The 11,309-nt window shown below is 33.3% G+C and overlaps 1 protein-coding gene across 2 annotated transcripts; it reads right to left on the bottom strand.

Moving 5' to 3' along the window:
• Positions 1–217: 217 nt before the first annotated feature.
• Pgm2a (phosphoglucomutase 2) lies at positions 218–11,104 on the bottom strand. 2 transcript variants are annotated; one of them, XR_015838071.1, is made up of 11 exons: positions 10,827–11,104; positions 10,570–10,737; positions 9,345–9,436; positions 8,403–8,648; positions 7,438–7,660; positions 6,725–6,909; positions 5,758–5,966; positions 4,481–4,779; positions 2,934–3,154; positions 1,466–1,675; positions 218–1,224 (listed from the first exon to the last, which is right to left on the bottom strand). XR_015838071.1 is itself a non-coding variant. In XM_088265779.1 (10 exons), the coding sequence occupies exons 1-10, from the start codon at positions 10,902–10,904 to the stop codon at positions 1,576–1,578; spliced, it is 1,821 nt and encodes a 606-aa protein (XP_088121905.1). In that variant the 5' UTR covers positions 10,905–11,104; the 3' UTR covers positions 218–1,575. The 2 variants fall into 2 exon arrangements, 1 of the variants encoding a protein (XP_088121905.1); XM_088265779.1 differs by having other exon boundaries at positions 218–1,675.
• Positions 11,105–11,309: the final 205 nt, after the last annotated feature.

Below are 11,309 nucleotides of genomic sequence, written 5' to 3'. Positions count from 1 at the left end.
CTTTCAAGATTATAGATTTTTTTCGGCATTATCATGAACAAAAACTCTGCACTTAAGTGGTACTTAGGCACTGCATCCGATCAATATGCCGTTAATTTGATCATTAATTGTATGAAGGCAAGGTTCTGGTATCCTCAACTCAAAATTTTGCTAGCTATTGACAGAAAGCGACATTTAGTAGTAAAAAAAGATATTTAGGTGTTCTAAAATAAAACAGTTTTCCAACTGCAAAAATTATTTCTTTATTTCGACAATTTCATGCTACAGCTTAAAATAAATATTGTTAGCGAATGTCGGGACTCTACATAAACGTTCGTGTAAATTACACAAAGATGCCGGTAAATATTGTATGGTTTTGATTCAACGCCTGCTACAGCCTCTGCTCCTTCTAAATAGTCTGAACAAGGCCTTAGGAAACAGGGCATATGTAATCGAACCATGTACTTTTACGTGATCAGTCCTGCGCTTCAGGTATCAGTCCAGGGTTATGTATTAAATAAATATTTGGACTTCCTCCTGGAAATCAAACCCGGGACTTCCTAATAGTTGAAAAATACGTTACAGGTGACAGTTTTAATATAAAAATAATAAAAAAATTCATGCAAATAATAAAAACAATAAAAAACCTGATTACACATTGTACATACAGATAATTATGCTACAAAAGCTTACAATAATCTTTGTATAAAATTACAAAGTGTAGAAAAGATAAACCATAAAAATCTATTATGTATTTTTTACAAAATTCAGGAATAATAAAAATTACAAATTACACTGAACACTTTTTTAATCTATATTGACGATTAGCACTAAATAAAACATACCTATATCAAGGATAAATGTGGTGAAAAATTCAAATTTATTCAAATGAGATAGATAATTTAATGTAAAAATTATGATTTAAAAAAATGTTATGTTGAAAACATTTTCATACTAAAAATATCACACAATAGGAATGTTTTTAAGTGGCCATCGAATAAAAATAATATCATATAAATGAAATACTTCAATCAGCGTGATTTCACTTATATCTTAATGATAAAACATTAGTAACTATCAATGTATTGAATAGCTACCATGTAAAATTACAAATAAACTTTAGTCATCAGTATTATGAAATATACAACACATTCTACTCGAGGTGTGTCACAACGCAAAAGGTCTGCGGATGATGTGGATCACCAGTGGACATATTTAATGTTTTATTTATTGTTTCAGCATTTACTTTGTGGTAAGACATGTTGAAATTATTAAAGAAAACACTTGTTTTTTACCACTTGAGTTTATTTATGACAACTACATAGTTTCGGAAGCTAAGTTTACATTTAGACCTGAAGATCGAAGCTTAGCTTCCGAAACTTGTTGTCATAAATAAACTCAAGTGGTAAAAAATAAGTGTTTTCTTTAATAATATCATCATGTCTTACCACAGAGTAAATGCCGAAACAATTAATAAAATAACTACTCTGTTTACCCTTGTATGTGAGCACTTTGATTGGGCGCATTATTGATCCTTATAAATTAATAAAATAAATACAATTAGTGGACTAGAACATGCTATAGGTATCTTTAGTATTACTTCCTCTCGATGAGGCCATTCTCTTTGGGCTGGAGGAAATGTTCTATGATGGCGGACACCATCTCCTTCAAGAGTTTTTTAATTTCTTCTCTGTCACTGAAAAAAACATTTCCAAATTTTATTAGCTCTCTTTAAACATCAAAATATTTATCACAAACAGAAACAGATATCCTTTCCCCATCCAAAAATTACAAGTAATTCACAGCAACTGAGTCACAGATTCCACGTTCTTTCCAGCACACAGCTGAGTGCCTACTAAGTGAGAGCGAGAGGCCGGAAATCGGAGTAATCTAATTGTATCGCTCTCTTCTTGCGGTAATACCACATTTATTAGAGTAAAAGAAATAACATGTCGCTAGCAGACAAAAAAATTATGTCCTGATATATGAGTACGTAGATCTTGCGGCACTGATTTATTGTCTTTTTTTTTTTATCAAAAACAATATTTTGAAACATTTGGAACGATTGAAAATTATAAACATAATTAAAATTTTAATTTACTCTAATATTATTTTTAAGATTACAAAAAATGTGAAGTAAGTCTAATAATACTAAACGCAGGCACGACAGATGCCGTGGCATACTTGGGTAGACGCTCGACTGTGAAACTGACGTCGCGGGTTCGATTCCCGCCAATTGCAAAGTGAATTCAAGAAAGATTTATTTTCAAAAGGGCTGGGTGTTTGTGAAGTATTTTTCACCTTTACCTTCCCTATCCTTACTTTCCTTTCTGCAGACAAGCATCTAAAATAGACGCTTTGCAGGTTATTCCTTTTAAAAAAAAGTTATGGAATTAAAATTGAATTTGGATTAAAATATTTGTAGATTATATTAGCACTTTTAATGTTATTTTATTTCTGACATCTATTGTATTCTTGCCAGTGCTCTTTCATTTTAACCTAAAATAAAATGTATACCCACACATAGGCCATGCCTTCGTGGGATATTCGTTTGTTTTAATATTATATATTTTTATGTACTTGTCTCTCTCTAACCTTTATCTGCACCTCAATAGTGCATAGGGCACTGCACCATATAAACGCAGTGTTATCTTGATCGTTAACACATGAAGGAAAGGTGATCAGCCCTCCGCTTCAGATACCAGTCCAGGGTAATATTGAATAAATATTAAAGTGAAAAAAATCACTTATATTTATTTGACCCCCCCTAAGAATCGAACCCGGGACCTCCAGAACGGTAGCCAACTGTGCTGACCATTACACTACGGAGGTGGACCTTATGTACTTGTAATTTTAATAGAAATTTAAATAAAGAAAAAAAATTATGGCGGATTTTGATTCCCCTGTTCGAGCCGGTTAGGTTAAAAAGATTGATAGGAAATAAAGGATCCTACCTCTGGCCCGGCTTGGCGCACATCTCGGTGTAGTACTTGAGCTTGGGCTCGGTGCCGGAGGTGCGCAGGGTGGCCACCAGCCCGTTGGAGAAGGTCAGCGTGAGCATCTCCCCGCCCGTCATGCGCTGCTCCAGCCCCGTGCCGGGCGCCGCCGCACCGTCACCCGCCACGCCCAGGTCGCGCACGCTCTCTATCGGCCACTGCTGCAGGCTCTCCGGGTACTGACACAATCATATAACACATTATTATTTTTAAAAAATTGAAAATTTTAAATTCAATATAATTACATTTTTTTAATACAATTTCTATACATTTCTACTTAATGCAAACTTATAATTTTAGTTGCGCTGAGCCTCTCCAAAAAAAGAGACTGAGCCCTTGTGCTTGGAGAGGTTCATTAAAAAAAATTGTTCATGTTATATATTTAAAAAATATATATCCGTATATATATTTTTTTAAATTTAATTTATTTGGATTAACAACAGCAACACATAAAACAAAACATTAAAAGAATATACATAAAATAAAGCCAATTACAGTTAACCACAGAAACACAAAAAGTTTAGTACAAAATATCTAGTTGGCAAATAAACGCGTATCTATGAGAGGGCGAATGTGCATGTGTGAAGTGTGTAAGAGGGTGTGTGTGTGAGATGTTTATTACAGGGGAACATATCGCTCACTCCTTTCAAGAACGTCATAAATCAAAAAACTTGATTTTTCAGGAGAATGTTTTTTAAGTTTAAAAATAAAACACAATGTGTTAAAAATAAATATCAAGCCAATTATTGAACTTTTTACTGTGTAATAGATCTTTTTAAGTAAAACCTGAGGGTTTTTTCTCCAATGAAAAATATTTAGTACATTCAAAAAAATTATTAAACAGCGCCTTTCCTTCAAAATGCAAAAACAACATTTTCTGCCCTATAGCGGGTAAATATTAAGTTAAAAATATGCCTCTTTTGTTGGGAAATAGTACATTTTCTAGGCATTCCGAACACATATACAACTGAAAATTGACGATTTTTGATTTATGACGTTCTTGAAAGGAGTGAGCGATATAAGTATTTTTTTACGAAAATGGCGCTATATAAGTTATCCAAATTTATTATTATTATTATTATTATGCAGTACGAGGTAGTTATCATGTTAAGTTTTCTAGCCTGTATATGCTTGTAATGTTTAAGTTTCTTTTTTAGAGTGTTTGTGTCTTTTATGTTCTTAATTTCTAAAGGGAGGCTATTGAATTTTTTTTATTCCAAAGTATATGTATTTATATTGGTAGTGTTTTGTGCTGCATTCGGGTATTTTAAAATTATTTTTATTCGTTCCTGACTAAAATTGATATCTTGGTTATGGTATTTAGCCAGATAGTATTTCAGACGATGAGAAGTCTGAAATACACTTAATGGACTTACAAGGAATTATCTAATGTTTTTATATTCATATAAAAAGCATCAATCTACCAGATGGGTAGAAATACCTTTCCCGTCGTAAAGTATAAATTAACAAACTATAAGGTAACAAAAATGAATATCAAAAGAAACCTTGGAGGTCCCGTTGTAATTTCTGAGCTTGTGAAATATCCTGGCCGTGATGTCCTTGTCGTGGCAGATAAAGTAGGAGTTGTCGGTGATGTGGAAGCCGTAGTGTGAGTAGAGCCAGTCCAGCTGCTGCACGAGGCTGCGGCCCTGCAGCGCCAGGTGGCTACACAGGGAGCCCACGCACACGGCCGCACTCACCCCGTCCTTGTCCGGCACCTCGGTGCCACACATGAACCCGATGGCCTCCTCGAACGCAAACACCGTGCGCTTGCCTTCTGACAAAAGCTGGATGGCCTTGTTACCTGTACAAAATAGATGTTTTTATTCTTTAGAATAACAAATTTTAGAATAATAATAAACAACAACTATAGACAGTGGAACCTCGGTATACGTCTCCTTTGGAATACGTCTCGTTTGGAATACGACTTGCGTGCGTGCAAGAACTTGTTAGTTCAAATGAGTCACAACACCGCGCGATACTCTTGTTACTTTTTACGTGTGTCAGTATCAAAATTGCTACCCTACGGTGATTCTTCTCACCAAGGTAAAGTGAGGTTAGATGTTCATTTATTTCACCTAAGTTTTTTTTTATTTATGTAGCTCTGACACCCCTGTCTGACATACAATTATGAAAGGCCATGTCTCGCTAGAGCGCGTATGACATGAAACGATAAAGACTATATGTTATCATTTAGTTATATGTCTTATAAATTTAGTAAAACTTTTTATTTAAATTTATAATTGATTTAATCCAAAATCTATTTCAGTACCCAGCAGTTTTTAAATTATTTTATACAACCACGTCAATGTATAATTTGCCAAAAAATTATTAATCATTTTCCCTTTATTTTTATGGGAAAAATACATTTGGTATACGTCCTGTTTGGTATAAGTCTCATGATCTGGAACGGATTAAGGACGTTTACCGAGGTTCCACTGCAGTTTTTTCCACAGAAATTTTATTTGACCAGGGAATGGGTTTCGTCGTAACCGACATCATCAGACTGGTGTTAGGCTAGAGAAAATTTTAACGTTATATACACAACGAGGCAGAGGTTGAAAACCATGATCTTGGCACTAGGTTCCTCTTCCTGCATTACTTGTTAAACCACAAATGAGGTGTTGCTATTTGTCATTAATAACATAACTTTCTGTAGAGGCTCTATAATATGGAGTTCTGCACAACCTTACATTTTAATCAGGGACTTTACTAGAAACCGAACCCGGGACCTAATGCACCTAATTTAAATAAGTAGTCTAATTTCAATTCATGTTCTCACCCATCCATTTGAACCCTGTGAGTGTTTCTAAGTAATTAGCGCCGTGTTTTCTGGCAATGGCTCGCAGCATCTTGCTGCTGACTGCGCTGCTCTGCAGGACCAGGGTTCCGGGATCCACTCCGGGCTCGGCAGCCAGGAGGGTGTGCAGGCACCACCAGCCCAAAAGGGCTCCGGCCTCATTACCGGTTAATATGTGCCAGGATTGGGACCTGCAAACGTACACAATCATCAAAATAAAGTTGAGCTGGGATCGTATATCCATAAATATAAATGGAATTAAATTTCTTAAAATTCTCATACAGGTCAACACACATCGTGTCCATACTACTGCATGTGAGGTACATAGTATAAAAAATAATATTAAACTTAATTTTTACCTTTATGGTAATGTAATTAGAGACATGATAAATTTATAATTAATATTATTCATTTATTCTTTTAATTCATTCATAAAAATAATATTATTTTGTTATAACGATTTTTAAAAACCAAATTAAGTAGTTAATTATTAATCTGTTTGAATGATTACAAATCGATGATTTATAAAAATGAACCCATCATTGAAAGTGCACAAAAAGATCTCCAGGAATTTATGAAGGAAAAAGTAAGCTTTCACATTAGCAAAATGTCCCGGTGACCTTTCATTTCAATAATTTTTTTACTCAAATAATATTTGAGTCATTATTAAATTAAAATAGAATGTCACATTTTCTTTTTTTTTAAAGTTACTATAATTTCATGTAATTCAAGAGTGAAAATTCTAGGCAAAAACACTCGCTTGCTTCTATCTATGGGTCTGAATATAAACTTGATTTATAGTTTATATTCAGACTTGTAGATGAAAGCATCTATATCTTCCGAAACTAGTTGTTAAAATAAATATAACTCAAGTGGTGAAAAACAAGTGTTCTCATTGAAAATTTAACCAAATAATATATATGGATTAAAAGGAAGAATAAACACCAACTCAGTCTGGTATTCAGCAATGGCCAATCTGTCGGCATCAGGGTCATTAGCCAGCAGTACGGTACAGCCATTCCTCTCAGCACACTTCATGCCCAGATGCAGGCTAGAGGGCTCCTCCGGGTTGGGAAACACTACAGTGGAGAACTCAGGATCTGGATCCCGCTGCTCCTCCACCACCACGAGTGGCTACAAACCAGAATAATCTATGTATTTAATCTATTTTGTTACAGAAAATTTCAAGCCGTGGTATTTAAAACCATTGATTTAAGAAAAACCTTTCAACAATCCACCCCGATAAATTGAGGGCCTGCTGTATAATATTTGTGCAATAGTTATTGCACCTTCTTGCATTAAAGTGGACATTATTTTGCAATAACCGCATATATGTTGCAATATGAGAAAAATTACCAAAGAAAATAATGTGTATCTACTTAAATATTTTCTTTCGTGAATTGATTTGGCAGTCAGTTTGTGGTAAAATCTATCCATTTTTAATTTAAGTTTTACTTAATAAATATCACTATTTCTTACAATATACTGTGATATGTGTTTCGATGCATTCCGCATCATTTTCAAATACCGTATACGGCGTAAGTAAAACTTGAATTAAAAATAAATATTTTCCCTCCAACTTTTGTTTTCTCTTCATTTAAAACTAATTATAATACAGAATAATCATAACATGAAATTGGTTTTGAGAAATATTTAACATACCTGCAGTCCCATATAAGCAAATGCTTTTTCCACATATGGATAGCCAACTCCATGCATAGCGCTGTAAGTAAATTTGATCTTTGCGGCGGCAATGTCCACATCTTGGTCGGATGAGATGAAGGTTCGCAGTCTGTGGAAATATTCTTGTGTCACGGATTCCAGCGGGTCCCACACCAGAGCATGAGACCGGATCCCCTCAATTTCCCAGTGTGAATCTGGTACACTGAAATTATGGAGAGGTAAAAAATATAAAAGTTACATACTATATTTTAATTAATATCTTTATTGATTTGGATCGTGTGACTTAAGCTTGCAACTGTAGCTTGCTTAATCACTTAAATCTGTTATCAGATGCAGTACACATTTATTTATTTTTTATGTCCTCAAAGGAGTATCGACGATAATGAACGTCGAAGTCCATCTGTCAGTTGGTATGATGTAACTCGTATAGCAATGACATCTGTGGATATTTGTTTGTAATTTTGTCATAATTTAAAAATACTTTGAAGAGGTGTTTTATTTATTTATTTATTATTTTTACTTAATTTCTATCTTCATAATACATAGATTTTGTGAACAATTCTTTTGTTTCATGTAAAAAGAACCCAATTCTCAGAAAAAGGCGTACATCAATTGTGGAGGTACTCACCAAAACGTTACATTTCCATTTTATATGATTTTAAGTAATCAGGAATTCTAGCTTGTAAAATTGTTATGTTTTGGTGCGATGTAATGATTTTATATTGGTTTAATACACGATTGGTCATGTTTTGTCACAACTTTAACTAAGATTTCCATAGAAATATGAAACATTTTCTTTTTACAGTAAACATAATAGATTTGCATTTAAAGGATTTTTTGTGCAATATTGAAAATGTAACTTTTTGATGAGGACCTCCACAATTTCTAGAAACTTCTAGAAAAGTTAATTTTAGGGGTACAAAATTTTAGATGTATTAACTTACACCAAATTGTCTCTAATGGCGGCTTCGATGTTCTTATCATGAGGTCGAATAATCTGAGCGGCATTTCCCCAGTAGACCTTGTAGCCGTTGTCCTCCTTGGGATTGTGCGAGGCGGTCACCATGACTCCCGCTGCAGCGCCATACAGCTTCACGGAGAAGGACACCCATGGGGTGGGGCACACGGCGCCAAACAGGCACACCTTGATGTCTGATGCCACAAACACGCGGGTCGTAAGCTCCGCAAACCTAACAAAGTCGTATGCATTTTACAATTTTATTTTATTTATATCATAAACCGGTTCGCTGCCACGAGCGCGTTAATGCTCTCTCCGATTCCGTGCTTGCCAGGCCGGCCATACAAAATGAGCGCTCTCGTTTGAGCTTGTTACAAGCCAATATCAAACCCAATTGCAATCTTTTTTAATTACAATATATAGAGACACCTATTAAGAAGATCAAGAAATACTAGAATATTACAATTTCCCGATATTATCAAAGTTACAGTTATCTTTCAAAACCTTTTCACAATTTTGCTGAAAAATCACGGCCTGCTGGGTGCGGCCATATTAATACCTTCCGGGATTGAAAAGGTTGAATGGTGAAATACAAATATAAAGCAAATAGACATTTAGCATAGATAAATGCATCTTCAGGATGAAGAATTAAAATATTTACCTTCAGTTAATATATTTTTTAAATGCAATAAAAAAATCACATTTTGATAAAAACTAAGCCTTTAATAAATATTATATGTGTATCTGATAGTTTTAATGTTATTTTAATAAATAAATAATTTGTTAGGTTGTTCATTTGCACTATTTTTTTTTTAAATTCAGTAATTCTTTTACGAATTTTTTTTCAAACCATGAGCTTACATTTTTTGGATATAAATTCACAGATAATTCTTATTCTAAATTACGAAGACAACATGAAATTATGTACCTTTTACTATTGTATCGGCCATCATATCCCACAACAATACCAGCTTTTAGTTGTTCAGTTGAACAACTTTTCTTCAAGTATTCGCACAGGCCCTAAAAAAATAAATCTTTTTTTTAGTTGAACATAAAAACAAAATTTTTAAATTAATTTTATGAATTTAATCATAAATGGGGAAAAGTAGAAAACGATAAATTTAATGATTTATAATAATAATCAGGGCTGTGTTTCCATGTAACAAGGTGGAACGGCATTCTCGAAACTTTCCTCAGGGATTTTTTTTTTTAATATTCATAATCAATTAGACAAAACAATGTTTGTGCTTACGTAATTACAATCTTTATTTATATAATTCGTCAAAATGTTTTTTTAATCTATTTTTTTAGTGACATAATAATAATAATTGTTCATTCCACCTTGACTAAGCGGTATATAAAATGGAATACAATTACATTTTCTTTTCTATGTTATCAGTTAAAAAACTTCAAATTCAAAGTTTAAATCTCCATGACAAACTCTTTTAGGCATGTAGTTCCGATATGAAGGAGATTCCAATTTTCATACATATTTTTATTTTTCTCTTTTCTTTTTCTCTTCATAACATTACACTTGATACGAGGGACACATTACAGCTTTTGTACTGTTGCTATAACTTATATTGGTGTAACCATGGCCAATTATATATCAGTATGTATGAAGATGACATAAAACGATAAGGAGATCCTCATAAAATATCAAATTATAAAATTACATATTTGCAACCTCAGAAAAAATTGTTTTCAAGTCATTTATTCCAAACGATAGAGGTTAAAATAATAAAACATATTTGCATTATCGACTCAAAATGGCATAATTTTTGATAATATATTTTTGCCAGTAGTGAAATGATACGCTGAATTGATAAGCAGAAACGATTGATGGATGACCTTTATTGACCTTGGTTATAAACATTGATATAGCATATTTTCTGAATGAATACAGTTGCAAAGGTGAAGGATTTAAATTTCAACAAATACTCCAAACAACCCACCCACCTATGCAAAGAACAACAATAAAAAAAAATTATTTTTGGAAATGGGATAAAAAAAATTGCTAAATAACATGTTATTTAATCAATTCAAAATAGATAGAAAATATTTACTGTGCAAAAATAAGCATCACTGAATCCTGTTAATTTTTAAAGGATTTTATTTAAAATATGACATTATTCATATCATGCGAAAATTACCTGTGCAGATTGAAGCACCACTAAATCGTTCATACAAGTAAAACCGGCTTTCATAGGTCCCCTGAGTCCTGCAGTTCCAAATGACAATCTTCCCAGCAAAACAGATGATAGTTTACTCCATTCTGATTTATTTATCAAGCATAAGATCTCAGAGCGTGTCTTTTCATTCTGAAAATGTATAAACAAAAGTTTATGGATAACAAAAAAACAACAACAACAAAACATATAATGTAGCGGTGAAAAAAATAATTGTTTACCTTGTCCCATGAAAGCCACTGATTTATTTTCACATCCAATTGATCGTTGCCGCTTTTCACTTGATTTTCGCCGGCCATCGTAACAACCAGTTAGACGATTAAACGCGTTTCTCGTCAGAACTGATTATGATATGAGACTCAAGACTCGTTATCAAAATAATGGAAAAGTCTGGTATCTGTCGCTATCTACCCATAGATGATAAACGTCATTTTGACCCAAACGTCAAAATTACTCTTATTAGATCCTGACTTGAACATGAAAATTTTGTATGTAACTATAATTCTTATGCTTATAGGGAAAAGATTGCTTTTTCATTATTTTATTATATATTCTTTTTATTTGGTAGTTGTCTATGGATTTATCCTGACATCCGTTTCCCTTGATTTGGCAGAAGATTTAATTTTTGAATATGGTTTCATGGTTTTCTATAAATTACATGAATGTATTGACACTGAAATAACAGGAAAACGCGCTTTAGATTA

Source organism: Brachycentrus maculatus, unplaced genomic scaffold (assembly GCF_059751285.1).
Source record: "Brachycentrus maculatus isolate JH-2025_06_01 unplaced genomic scaffold, ASM5975128v1 h1tg000258l, whole genome shotgun sequence".
Taxonomy (NCBI): Eukaryota; Metazoa; Arthropoda; class Insecta; order Trichoptera; family Brachycentridae; genus Brachycentrus; species Brachycentrus maculatus.
The sequence above is the reverse complement of the archived record's forward strand: the minus strand, read 5'-3'. Positions and strand labels throughout refer to the sequence as shown.

Coding starts and splice junctions, on each gene's coding strand:
- Pgm2a (XM_088265779.1), bottom strand. CDS start 10,904: ATGGCCGGCGAAAATCAAGTGAAAAGCGGCAACGATCAATTGGATGTG. Junction 7,661..8,402: donor GCCATTAGAGACAATTTGGT/GTAAGTTAATAC, acceptor CCATAATTTCAG/TGTACCAGATTCACACTGGG. Junction 3,155..4,480: donor ATTACAACGGGACCTCCAAG/GTTTCTTTTGAT, acceptor TGATTGTGTCAG/TACCCGGAGAGCCTGCAGCA.